The sequence below is a fragment of the Pteronotus mesoamericanus genome, unplaced genomic scaffold, assembly GCF_021234165.1.
Source record: "Pteronotus mesoamericanus isolate MK-2021 breed Mesoamerican mustached bat unplaced genomic scaffold, CSHL_Meso_final contig_164, whole genome shotgun sequence".
In the NCBI taxonomy this organism is placed as follows: domain Eukaryota; kingdom Metazoa; phylum Chordata; class Mammalia; order Chiroptera; family Mormoopidae; genus Pteronotus; species Pteronotus mesoamericanus.
This window is the reverse complement of record NW_026555065.1, coordinates 12648726-12662986: the sequence shown is the minus strand read 5'-3', so window position 1 is coordinate 12662986 and position 14261 is coordinate 12648726. Positions and strand designations below refer to the sequence as shown.

The window sequence follows — 14261 nt, the reverse complement described above, 5'->3', positions numbered from 1 at the left end:
AATACTAATAAATAACAATATCACTTAAAAGAATACATGATCAAGAAAACCAGAACAGTAAGGGAACTGTTATTTTTGAACAAATTCATGAAACAAGTATTTATTCAGCAATTTGATATATATTTATTACCTCATGTTTCTGGAACTTCATAATGTATGCATATTATATACATCCAAGTTTTTGTTATTTAATGGGATCATATTTGTCATAATTTTTTTAAATGAATACATCTTAAGGATAGAGGTGATATAATATCAAACTAATTAATAAAAAAATCTGAGACTATGCATTTACTGCAAGCAAGCAGTAACTCATTGGGCAATTACTCATTGCCATCCTCTTTTAAAGACTCCTTTATTTGAATGAGCTGTTGTTAAATCCCAGAAATTATTTCTACCAAGAATTATATTTTTCCATATCACTGCATATATATTTATCAGCATCTATATTTAAAATGTGGGAGGTGGGGTTGGGTGGGGCAAGGGAAAGTGGTGGTGGGAAAATGGAGACAAATATATTTGAACAATAAAAAAAATTTTAAATAAATAAATAAAATGAAATAAATACACAATAAAAAAAAATATGACCCCTTCATAAAGCTAGCCAACACTGATGAAGGCAGAGATGTGTTTAACCTAAAATATTTGTATTTACTTGTCCTATAGCATTTTCCCCTATACTTCAGGAAACATTTTCCATTACTTTTTGAGTCTCAATGGGTACTTAATATTTGTTTAAAAATATTAAATGGACTCATATGTTTGAGCTGAGATCCCTGTATCAGCAAGATGCAGCAAAATGCAGGTGTGTATACTATGGATCCATGAAGCACTATACCATGGTTTCAACAATATTCAAAGGAGTATGATTCTATTTAAGCACATTGAACTTTACAAGATAAGCTAAAAGGAGTACAATTCAATTTCCAAAAATATATTGGGCGTCTAGCCGGTGATAATTGCCAAGATAGGCATTGAAAGGCTGCAAAAGTAAGACATAGAAACCACCTTCAGGAAGTTGTGGCATCTACTAAATAACAGTATAAGGGCTAAAACAAAAAGATGAGCCAGCAGTTGTGATTCCACAATTTGTGAATTGTACAGAGTGCCTGGCTAAAGTAGCAAAGGATGGTCAAAATAAAGCCCATGCTCCACTTGACAAGCAATGTGTGCTGATGTGGGGCTGCACCCAAGAGAAAAAGAAACACCTTTTATAACTGACCAAAGGCACGGATCCATTAATCAGGCCATACATTCTTGGAGTTGTGTCCACCCACATGGGCTTTCCCTCTAATTCACACAACGGCACCTATAGAAGTTAGAATTTAAGTTCCAACGGGACAAAAGTCTTTTTTTAATTGAATAGTATGTCTCAATTACCTGGAAGAGTACTGGCACATAATGAGCACTCAGTCAATATTTGTTGGATCTTATTGACTAGAATAGTGGTCACTTAGGGGAGGTGGTATTAATTTGGGAGATCAGGACTTTTAAAACTTTTCTCTTAGACAAATTTCTATTTTCTTTATTATTGTCTTCATTTCCCTAAAGGAGTTTTGAATGATGGGTTAAGAGAGCTTACATTGAACATTGAGGAAAATCTATTGTAAAACATGGAAATCAGTTTTAAATATTGAAAAATGATTTTGAAACATTGAAAATATCTAGACCTAAATTTAGTTAACACTTTCCTAGCAATGAGTAAGCATTAAGGGGCTAATAGGAAAGAGAATAAATTGTAGGCATTATACTAAGGTGGTCTTTATCAGTAGTAATAGAGAGAGGCTAAAATTCACCTCTTAAATCCCTTCCATAATTGATGTTCTATGGTGTTACAGAACATAAAGCAAGGAATTAAGGAGAAAAAGCTTTGACTCATATTTTTCAGGTTTCTCTCTTTTATTCTAATATTAACTTGGAAAAAAGCCACATAGGAATCAAAGTATTACTCTTTAAGTAAATATTTAGCATTTCTTTTGGCAAAATGGATGTTTATTAAATACATGACAAAATAATCATCTAAAGTGTGTTGATGAGAAAGTATTTCAAATAGAAATGTTTGCATATGGGAATTATACTAATTTTGTTTGAAAATAGTTATTAAATAAATGAACAGGTCATTTTATAAGCAATTGTTAACCTGTTTAACAGGAACACATGATTCGAGAGGATGCCAAAGGTCTGACGCTAAGACAGTGCACTATAATGGAGGTGGTCCTGGCTACCATCAAGGTAAGGCTCCAGTGCCTCTAGATATGCATCCAGAGTCCTCTGTGTAGCCTCAGAGAAACGTATCCCAGATGCATATCTATAGAGCTGTGCCATCCATGGACAGTCATATGGATAGATTCCAGAAGTGTGTCAGACTTATCCCATACTATCTCCTTACATATTACTCTGGCCTTTTACTCGCCTCCTTTTTCTATCTCTAGAAAACATGTGTGAAACCTATGTTGTAATATCTTTTCAAAGAAAGACATGTACTATCCCCAGAGCCCAGTTAAACAGGTGCTTCAGGGGATTAGAGGGTAACAGAATTGCTTTTTATGTGTTCTATGCTTGTCGAAATAGTTTTTATTTGTATTTATTTATTATTTATATATTTTTAAAGATTTTATTTATTTATTTTTAGAGAGCAGAAGAGAGGGAGGAAGAGAGGGAAACATCAATGTGTGGTTGCATCTCGCACCCTGTGCCCCCCAGAAGAGACCTGGTCTGCAACCCAGTCATGTTCCCTACACTGGGAATCAAACTGGTGGTTTGGTTCACAGGCCGGTGCTCAATTCACTGAGCCACACCAGCTGGGGCTACTATTTATATGTATTAATAGTTTATTTTTTGTTGTACTGTTCCTACCATTTATCCCCCTTATACCGCTTTCACCTCCACTCACCCCACTCCTGAAGTGGTTTTTTAAAGATCAATCTTCTCCTCTTTCTTATTAAGCACAATAATTTAATTTTCTGCTCAAAACTCAAAGGCATTGTGTTGTGTGCCTCAATTTTTCATAGCCAGAGGTTGACAAAGGTTGTAGTGTGGACTAAATATGGGCAAATCTCAAAATTTAACTTAGAATTTCTTTGTTTTCATAGATCCCTTATATATTTATATATATAAGTTTTGTACTTATATGTTAAAGTGTATTAAAGAGTAAAAAATTAATTTATCTTCTAAATTCAAACTGTGTCCAATGTCTCCATGCTTCACGGGGGGAAGCATCTATTGATTCAGGGTGTATGAACAGTGTAACAAACAGTGTTAGCTACCAGGAGCAGTTTTCAGAGCAAGGAATAATCTCACTGGATAGAAACAGACATTGGAATGGTATGCATTAGAACAGAGTTCTCTCTGTTTAACAACTGGACACCTTCACAAAACTACCACTTCATGGCTCCTGTTTTGCAATGTCAGCATTTAATAAGAGGCTATCTTTTACTTCTTCAATGTCAAAAACTGCAAAATGAAATCTCTGAAGTGTAAGTTTTGTAACACCTAATGGAAACTGGGGAGTGTGAATTTAAGCTGTGAGAATATAGAAATAGAATTTCTAAATATGCAGCAAGAGTATTGTCTGAATAAATATTTTTTTAAAAAAAGAGTATTGCCTGAAAATATGGAAACTTTACAAAATAATTTTTAGGAAAGATGAAAAATCAATATAGGAAAAAATGAAAAAACAGTTATTTTTAATTATTTTCAAAAAATGTGAATAGAAATGACCAAAATAATAGAGAAATGCTAGTAGAAAAAATAAGAACTCTGAAGTGCACCATGAAGAGGGAAGAAAATGTAAAATTTTTAGAATCTAAATTCAGCTCTTCATAGATTTTATTAGATGAGTGTATGACTTTAAGAAAGAAAAAAATAGTGTTCTGTGAAATAAGGAATGGCATTCAAAGTAATAACAGAGCTGTCTCCCGTCCTCAACTGCAATGTTTCTGTAATTCTTCTTGGTCAAGCCACATGACCAACACCTGGAAGCTGAGCTCTGCCCAAACTCTGGGACAATCCTGACCCCCAAACAAATCTACATCTTGACAGTTTACTACCCCATCTTCCTGCCTGGGGCCTCTGTGGTGATCTTTTAATTCAGCCTCAGCCACCAATCACTTGCCTTGCTCTTTAGGATCTATCTCGTGTCCAATATTCAATAAATGGGTCTTTGTCATTATCTCATTATCTTGGAGCCTTATCCTGGCACTCCTGAGCCTCAGCGCCTGAGGTTGGGTCTCCAGTCTCCCTATTCCCTAGCTTCTATGATGCCAACTCTTTCTCAGGAGTCTCCAAGCAAGGCCTACTATTAGATTCTCTCAGTCTTGTGGCCTGCCCTTCTACCAAGGCTTTCTCCTGATATTTGCTTTCAATGGCCCTGTCCTCAATTACTAAAGCTAGGATTCCCTTTATCTTGTCTGCAGCTGAGATTTGCCCCTACTGTCTTACCAAGTGCTAATTCTCATGTTGACTACAAAGGAATTCAAGAGAAAGAAGAACACTACTTAAAATAATTGAAACATTGAGACGTCTGCCTAGAGCCCAGCAAGGGAACACTACAAGACAAGCAGAGACCTCATGAGGAAGATGTTCTTAGAAGCAGCAGATGCTAACCAGACTAACGCCCAAAGGCTGCAAAAGAGATGAGCCTTAATTTCTTTTTAGTTCAATTTAAGCAAATTAGCTAAGAGTAAGAAAATAAGGAGAAGACTAAGGAGTTTCTAGAATTATAGACTGAAATACTGCTTTAATTTTTTCAAATATCTTCCAGGTATGTAGATCATTTCGCCTGGTCCTTATAAATATCCTGGGTGTTAGACAGGTCAAAAATGATTATTCACATTTTTAGATGAGGAAACAGAGACTAAGAGGGTTTGAATTGTTTGTCTAAGGCTACAGACCTGCTAGTAGTTGGCAGAGCTGAGAAAAAACTCCAAACTCTATGGTCATTGTCCTTGCTTCTATGTCACATTATTCCACTAAATGTTAAAAACAAGTATAGATGAAATGTGGCATGCCAAAATGGATAATATTTCTTCAGAGTGACACTTTTTAAATTAAAATTCTGTATTTCAATTATTTAGATTATTTTCCAATTATTTCAAAGTAATTTAAAATCCTTTAACCTCTATCTAAGTATTGATAAAAATATATTGACTCTTAAATAATAACTATTTTACTGATATCTTCTCATCCTAGTCACAAGTAGTTTTAATTATAAGCTATAAGGTTAGAATATGGTACAAGTAACAGAAGTTACGGTGCCCTAGCTAGTGTGGCTCAATGGATTGCATGCCAGCCTGGGAATCAAAGAGTTGCTGGTTCAATTCCCAGTGTAGGGCACATGCCTGGGTTGCAGGCCAGGTCCTCAGCAGGGGGCACGCTAAATGCAACCACACACTGATGTTTCTCTCCATTTCTCCCTCTCTTTCTCTTTCTCTTCCCCTCTCTAAAAATAAATGATCATTTTTTAAAAAAACTTACAGTGATATGCTGCAGCTACCATGGTTGCACTGAGACATTCCATTCAACTGCCAACAGAGCCAAATCAACAGTATTTGAAAATCAAAGTAGAAAGATGACAGCTATGAGTCAGATAGCTAACTACTTAATCATTCTGTGCAAGCTAATAGAGAGGCCAATTGGGAAACACTGGCTTGAATGGTCCTAGTTGAGCTTTTGAGTCTCAGATCACATATCAGGAAGACTCAGGACTGCTGCATTCCCTGAAATGGGGGCTCTTTAAGAGAACAGGAGACATTTTTTCCTAAAGGAAGTACTCGACCTGAGCATGAATCCCCAGACTTAAGAAAATTCTTAAATCTTGAACAATGCTTGTTATTTTATGATGAAAATTAAATACCCAGGAAAAATAGCTGGCTGGTTTTATTTTTCTCACCCTTGCAGTTCTCCTGGAACACTTGTCATTTGGTTCTGCATTGTATGCTGCAGATGTCTTTAACTTCATTCAGTGGCAATACTGGGGGTTAAAAATAATAAGCATATGCATCAGGGCCCTCTAGCAATCTGCATTTCTTGGTATAAAGGAAAGAATTCGGAGTAAATATGAATATCTATTCAAATATGGCTTTGGAATTTACTTACTACTTTCCAGTTTAATAGTACACCATTTCTGGTACTCAGGATTTCAGACAAAAAGCAGGATATGCAATGCGATGTTATACCTGAGGTTCTTATCCTAAGGTCTTACTTCATCCTCTTATTTATTATTCACAAGGCAATTCTGGTGGCTGCCTCTCAGCATCTTCTTTTTTTATCATTATATATAGTATCATTTTTGCATTATGTAAAAGTCAGCTGCTCATGGGAAGAACACAGTACCTCACCTAGTTTGGAATATTGTAATTTAAAAAGTATTTGAAGGTGTCCTGTATATAGAAAATATGGTGAGGCATGAATTTGGTGGCTGGAGATAAGAGAGACCTTGCTCTTGACTTATGAGCAAAAACATCTACAATTGATAAAATAAAAGAAGTGTGGACAAAGCTGTGGGAAGTGTAGCAGGAGTGATAACTTCTTTGTGGTTACCCAGGGAAAAACTTCCTAGGGAAAAAAAATCTGGAATTTCAATAATAAATTGGAGAAAAGCAAGAGGGAAAGATGTTGTAGGCCTAGAGAAAAGCAGAAGCGAAATGCCCAAAGGTGTGGGCCACCTGAAAACCTCCCCCAGCCTAGTGGAAGGAGCAGATCATGACTGGTTGTGTGGTACAGGGAATAAAAGAGGAGCATTGGATTGCAGCCAAAATACTGAAGTTTAAACATGAGATAAAGAATCTGAACTTTAGACTGCTGTCAAGAGGGAGGAGGGAGTAGCCTAATCTGATATGATAATGAAAAAGAGGACTCCAGGTATAGTAGAAATAATTTTTAAATATCTATCAAATTATTTTCTTAAAGTATATCTCAGTTGCAAAGGCAGGTTATTATTATATCTAAGTTTCCAAAGTAAGTTATCTGCCTGAATTTACCAAAATTATGGTAAGAAAAGGAAAGAATTGATGATGGGAAGTCACTAACAAAATAGTATATGTAACCAAAAAGCAAATTCCTCCTGCAAATTCGGGAAGAAGCATTAGCATGTTCCCATCAGTCAGTAAAAATAGATCATGAAAGATCTTCAAATATATGACCACTATGAAGAGCTGAAGAATTTAGAACGCTTTTAAATGGGATTATAAAAGGAATGTCTTGCTAAGCATGCAGACAATATTTATCTTGACTTTTTTTTTACTTAGTAGTGCTATTTTTTTCTCTCACAAATTATAATCAGGTCTTTTGCAGTTTCATGAATAATACAAAAAAACCCCAGAAAATATCTCTAGATATTTTCCAAGTTAAAGAAAATGATATTTTATTCATAGTTCTGTTGACCATAGTTACATCTTTCAGATGTAACAATAGTGCTGTTAACCAGGCACCCTTACATTATCGAAGCCAACTTATGAGTATAAAGAATGGAAGATTTTACAAACATCGGAAAATGAATATAAATACAAATGTAAATAAAATATTCAGAACCATGAGGCAATTATACCACTGGCAATTACAGTAACAGGATAGTGTGTGATTAAGAGAGAAAAACTCCAGTGTGCAAGTTATTTTCCTTTCCTATGGGAATGAAAATAGGACTGATGGGATTATTGTCAGAAAATTAAATTAGTTATCTTATATAAAAAAAGTAAAACAGTTCCTGTCACATAAGAAGCTCTTTAAATGTAACTACCATGTTGCCTGAAAATTGGTTTATTTTGGAGGAGCCACTCTCTACTGTTCAACACAAGATCCCATGTTCCCTAAGGCAACCAGTTTTTTCCCTCCTTTCTTAATAAACCTTTCCTTCTCTTACAGTGAAGCCACTACCTATTAAATGTGATTCTTTGCCCCAAGCAATAGTTCAAGTCCTTAAGGCCTTGCCTGTGCACAGCCACTTCTCACTATAAAGGGCACAAACCCCCCAAAGATTCTTCATTATTTCCTGAGACGTCCCTCTGGGAAGCAGTGTGGTTCCTTCTCTCAAGGAGGTTTTACTCTAGATATAAAGATGGAAAAGGCACATTAAAAACTAGATAATGGTATGTGTCAATGTATAAGATGACAGTGTGAGAGGTGAAACAGGGTCATACAGACACTAATAGAGGGGCACAGGAAAAAGTGGTGATGGCTTAGAGGAGTGAGCAGCCACTGTGCTTTGAAGGGATCAGGAAAAGCTGAAGGAGCAGTCTCGATGGCATGGAAGGAAGCTAACAGTGTGGATAGAAATGACAAGGTTTCCTTGGAGGAAGGTTCATGATTTGGACATAATCAGGGAGAAAGGATTCCACCATAGAAAGGCACAAGACCAGAGGGTTAGGAGTCAAGTGGCTAGACCATTCCACCCACCAGACTGGATTTAGCAGGATGTTTGCATAGTAAAATGGTGTAAAATTAGCTTTAAGTTAAAAATACGGAGGTCCATTTGTGCCCTCAGTGGATTCTTAAATGAGGAGCCATTAATGATTTTGAAAATATATGGCATGACAGAAGTACCACTTTAGCAATGGAAATTTCATAGGAATGTGCAAAATGGATTGAATGATTGAAGATTATAGTCACAAAGATCAATTACAGTTATTTAATGAGTAAGATGATGAGGGCTATTGCCATGGAGGTAGCCACAGGAGTAGAAAGGAAAAGGTGGACGTGATACAAGAAAGGGAGAGTCACTGGAACTTGGCAACTGAAATTGGGGCAAGAGTTAGGGAGGAACCCAGGATGACTCAGAGGTTATCAACCAAGTGGCTGGGAAAATATGGTTCCACTGAGAAAAATGGCAAATTCGGCAGGAGGGCCATCTTCCTATTGCCACATTGGAGTGAGATAAGTCTCAGGAAGGTGAAAATAAGTATCCAGTAACTGCTGGAGGCAGGGACTGGTGCTCAGGAAAAAAAGTAGGGCTAGCATTTGGGGAGTTATTCTATCAGTTAAGTATATTTTCTTGCAAGTGGAATGTTCTTTACAGTTCACAAAGCTGTTACAGATAGAACAATTAATTTCATCTTTACCACACTACAGTCAGGCACAGAGAATATTTCTGTTCCCAGTCTACAAATAAATGAACTGATATTCTGTGTGGTTAAATAATCTATGCAAAAATTACATTGCACAGAGGAAAGATAAAAAAAATTACATTATCTAGCACATTTTAAAGTAAAGGGCTGAGAGTCAAAGAGGAGAAGGGGATTCTAAAATCTCAGAATCGGATCCATAACCCAGTATCTCCCTTCGCCTGCTCATACAGAGAGATGCCATCTGCAGTGTTGTTGGCCTGTGGTCAGCTCACCACCGCCTAATGGCCAGTAATGGCACCTCTCTAACTCAAAAGCAACAGCCCCAATTTTTAAGACACAGTTGTTATTGCAAAAGTTTTTAAATTGAACCAAAAATCTGCTTTTCTGATCCTTGTAGTTATGCATTTGCCCTCTTTCTGTCCTTTGAAACTACTATAAAAAACTACACTTGGTTTTGTATACGATACCCCTTCAAACAGAAGAAAACTATCAATGCGGCCTGAAGTTGTTGCAGCTGTTTAGTAAATAACATGTCCCTAGGCCTACACTATCCTGCTCTTCTACCTTTGGACACTCTTCACTTTTTCATAGTTCTCATAAACAATGAAGCCTAGGAATGAATTAGGGATGACTCTAATAATCCAGATCTGTTCTAACCAGCAGGGAATGTTGTTGCTCTTGACCTGATTACCTATATTAATACATGATAAGATGTTATTAGCTTTGATAGCTGCCCCATCACTTACTAAATCATGATGAACTCGAAAACAAATAAAGCTTTATGGCTTATTAAATATTACTGATGTTAAACTGAGTCACCCCTATTGTTTGCAGAAAACATTTTATCATAAATAAAGACCCTTTTTCTCTCTTTGTCACCTGATCCAATGTATATGTTGACCCACCATTCCAGACTGCCAAGACCTTTGAAGCCAGACTCTGTCATCCATCCAATGTAATAACTTCAAGCTGTGGCTCAGTGGCACACATTTGTAAAACATGCTTTCTCCCTTTGTCTGTCCAAGTCTGTGGTGAAAATATCAGCCAGGACCGGGCCAAGGGTAGAGAAAATGTCACCCAGATAACATCCTTATCCCTCACAGCACTGAACAGCCGACTTCTTTATGGTCCCCTTGTTACCAGACAGGGTCCTGGCCCTGAGTGGGTCTGCCTAGGACCAGTTGTAATGTGTGGGTTCTTGACTTTGTGTAGGAAAGATTTCATACCAGGAGTCTGGGTGACTATGAGCATTCATTTATTAAAGCTCGGGCCAGTGAAACAAGGAAGGGTAACATAAAAGAAGGAACAGGAGAGTCTAGGCTGAGCTGCCTTAGCGCACTGAGAAGCCAGAGAAAAGGAGGCTTTGGAGACAAGTTCCGGGGGTTAGCCTGGGACAAGCTGCCAGCTGCCCTTTGCCTTAGAGTTCAGGAGCCTCGTGCCTATGAAGAAAGAAATTGGGGGAAGAACAGGGGAATGGCACCAGAGTGAGAGAGCACTCACTGGGTCCATTGTCTTGAGGCTTTTGTCTCTTGCAGGTGGGAATCTTAAGGGAAGTCCCAGGGGAGGGTTCTGGCAGAATATTCACAACTTGTCCAGGTGTGCTTTCTCGGGGTCATGAGCTCCTTTTCCAGGGTCAGTGGCAGGGCAGGGGTCTTTACTCATTGCAGTTGGTTCTGCTCTTGCCCAGCTGTCTTTGCTGCTTTTCTGAGCCTGGAGCTGAAATACAGCTGAAGCCCAGACGTTATCTGCAGGGAGAAAAGGCCAGAGGAGAAGAGGTTCCCTGGGGGTGAGGTCCTTAGGTCCTTGTTTTCCCACTTTTGCTCCGTGCCAGGCACTCCAACCCTGGTGACCGTCTACACTTGGCTGTAAAGTGCTCAGTTATTGTGTTCAGCTTTCTGTCTCGGTTTCCCTATTCCACTTGCCAAGGAATTTTCCTAGCTTCTTACTATCCTGTCTCATAGTAACTGATTGAAAATTCCTTTCCTGAATGAGAAGAAAATGACCTGTCTCAATGTGTTATTTTGCCAATTATTTTCTGCTAATTTGCACCAGTCTAAGTAAAACATCTGAACAGATCAAAAAGGTTCGGGGATTATGCTGCAGGTTGCAGAGGAACAATAAGAAACTGAGTCATAGGTTTTGTTTGTTTGTTTGTTTGTTTGTTTGTTTGTTTAGAATCAATGGAGAATAATCCACGTTTCTAGATATACACAAGGGAAACATAGAGAAAACTTAAAATCCCACATTCACAAATTCCCCTCTAGGACATAATTCCCCTCCAAAATATTTACTATAACAAATGGAGAACAACTCAGCCCCACTGAGCTGTGGGTAGTGGATTTTAATAGCTAAGACGTTCACTCCCACATATCAGCCTCACGTCTATACCCCTTAAACTAAGGCTCTTGCCAAGAGTCAAAACTCAATTGAATGACAAGGTGCATCCTGTGACTGCATCCTCCTTTCTCCTGATTATCTGTGCCAGTGAGATAAACAGACCCTTGCTCTTTGGAGCCATGGCCAAGGTTCTGAACACTATGTGAAAGGCTTCCCATAAAATAGTGTTGCATTAAGGTTTCATTCGCATAATCACAGAAGTCATTTCCTTTGTTCTTTGAGTAATGAGCCAAAAACATATTTTATTTGTCTGTGTTCACCGAATGGAGACTTTTATTCATAGCATCTTGGTTTCTTGTTTCCTCTCCTAACATTGCTACTTCTGTCCCTGTTTCATCTTGCAACACCTCCTATAATACAATGCACCCAAAAGACAAAGGCACCCTTTCTGCCCTTACAAATCTTCTGTTTGCTTATTATTCTGCCAGAGCCTTTAGCAGAAGTCAGTTCAGTGTCAACTGAAGCCTCTGGGGAGACCCTTAGGCTTTCCTCAGGAACAAACTCATATCTTATGTTTTCATTTCATGATTAGTTCCCCATGTACTAGACACCTACAAAATAATGCCTTCCTAGTAAAAACATGTCTTCCTATACAATTATTATAAGGAGTTCAAGAAGAAATACATAGTTTATGCCTTCATAGCCTAAGTCTAGTTTTCTTCTTTCAAGAAGCCTTCTAGACCCTCAAAACTATCTGTTATATGAAATCCAGTCACATTCCTAGGGTTTCCTAAATCATATACCCTGGAATATTTGTATCCCCAAGTGTTAATAAATGGCTTCTGTGATATTTGTCCTATTGCAAATAATTTTAAGAATGAGCTTTCACTTCCCATGGTTTCAGTTACCTGCAGTCAGTCACAGTCCAAAAGTATGAAATGGAGAATCCCAGAAATAAACAGTGCATAAGTTTTAACTTGGGCACCATTCTTAGTAGCACGATGATATCTTAGCCATCTCGCTTTGGCTTGATTAGGATATAAATCACCTTTTTGTCCAGTGTCTCCACACTGTATACACCCCCTGCCCATTTAGTCACTCAGCAGCCAACCTGGGAATCAAATCAACTGTCATGATATCACAGTGCTTATGTTCAAGTAACCTTTATTTTACTTAATAATGCCACTTTCACATAACTTTTGTTACACTGTATTTTCATAATTGTTCTATTTTATTACTAGTTATTGTTGTTAATCCTCTATGTGCCCAACTTATAAGTTAATTTTTATCATAGGCATGTATGTAGAAGAAAAAAATAGTATATATAGGGTTTGGTGATATCCTGGTTTCAGGCATTCACAGGGGTCTTGGAACGTATACCCTGCAGATAAAGGGGGACTACTTTATGTGTTAATGAAAGGTTAAATAGATTTCTTTACCACAGTGGCTCACAGAACCTTTACTATGTTAATAAGCACTTTGAATCTTTAAGACTACAATGTCATCTCTAAACTTACCTAGGTCCACCACTGCCTAGAGGCAACTTAAATCTTCTAGGCAGCACAAGTTTAGTGACAAGAATAGAAAAATAATAGGAAACCAGTATAGTTCAAACTATACCAAAGAAACATATTCTGAGAACTATAAGTACCTCACTTCTTAAGTGTTGTTGGTTACCAAGCGGGATTGTCTTCTTTCTTTAGTCCATTTACAGTGACTTATCTAGGTGCTGCTGAAATTTAAAATGGCAGTGTTGATAAAATGATAAATATTAAAGATGTTACCTCTTTAGAAACCTCTACCAACTCCTTCCCCAGTAGAATTGTTTTCCTCCTCATTGTCTGTATTTCACATCATTTTTCTTACACCTGCTATTACTGAAGTCATGTTGTCATTTTGGTTACATTTCCTAGTAGATTATAACCCCTCTGACAGCAACCTTGGGACCTCTCTAGCTTCATATATTTGGCTACTGTCATAAGGTCTGGCTCATGGTACAGGTTTAATAAATACTTGTTAAGAGACAGAGGGAGAAAGGACAGGCAGGAAGGCAGACTCTGCCGCTGATGCTGGTGGAGAGAGCCGTCGGGCCCATGGCCCCGTTCTCACAAATTAGACAGTAAAAATTTTGGTCACCTTTATGAATGCTGTTACCCGTGCTACTCTACTTACACTGCTAAAGAACACTTTTTAAAAGAGGGTATAGTATAATTGTGCCATCATTAAATAAGCCAAAATGTGATTTACCTCATCTATTTATGAGGGAACCAGTAAGCTCTTACAACTGGCTCAAAGGAGAATTTCAAGAACCACACATACAGGTAAGTAATAAAGCAAGCTGAAGTAAATTTACAAATGGGGCAACACAGATCTCCCCACAGAACAATGATCAGTCCTGTCCTACCAGAAATAATTAATTTGCATTTATATGGACAAGTGTCATTTACATTATTACCCATTTCCTACATTTACAGAGTTTAAAATAGCTTAAAGACAAGGAAAAGGACAAATATCCCACTAAATCTTTTTTGCCATTTCAAAGTCACAGTCATTCCTGATAGCTCTCATTAGCTCCAAAAGATGGCAAAATACCATTATAGCTGCTTCTTAGTCTTTTTCTTATTCTTCTTTTTATTATAATCCTTTAGCACTTATGCTTAGGTTTAAAGAGACTGGAGCTTGTCTGAGAAACACTGAAAGAGGGAATGTGTTCCTTTCAGAGATCCTGCCCATTTTTGGTTCAGTGTATCCACTCTCTTTACTGTGGAGGGTGAGTTATTGCATCTGATGGCTCCTTGGTTCTTCTTAAGGACACAGACCTCCAGAGAGCACCCCACACTCCTCTAGGAGAAATGTCAAGACCAA

At 37.7% G+C, this 14261-nt stretch overlaps 1 protein-coding gene across 2 annotated transcripts in view; it reads left to right on the top strand.

Annotated features, from left to right (window-relative positions):
• The window catches only part of UNC13C (unc-13 homolog C), a 502857-nt gene that overhangs the window by 429250 nt on the left and 59346 nt on the right, over window positions 1-14261 (top strand). For both annotated transcript variants that reach the window (XM_054565404.1, XM_054565405.1), the window contains one exon: window positions 2152-2232. In XM_054565404.1, the coding sequence (XP_054421379.1) occupies window positions 2152-2232 (81 nt within the window). The remainder of the gene's footprint in view (window positions 1-2151; window positions 2233-14261) is intronic.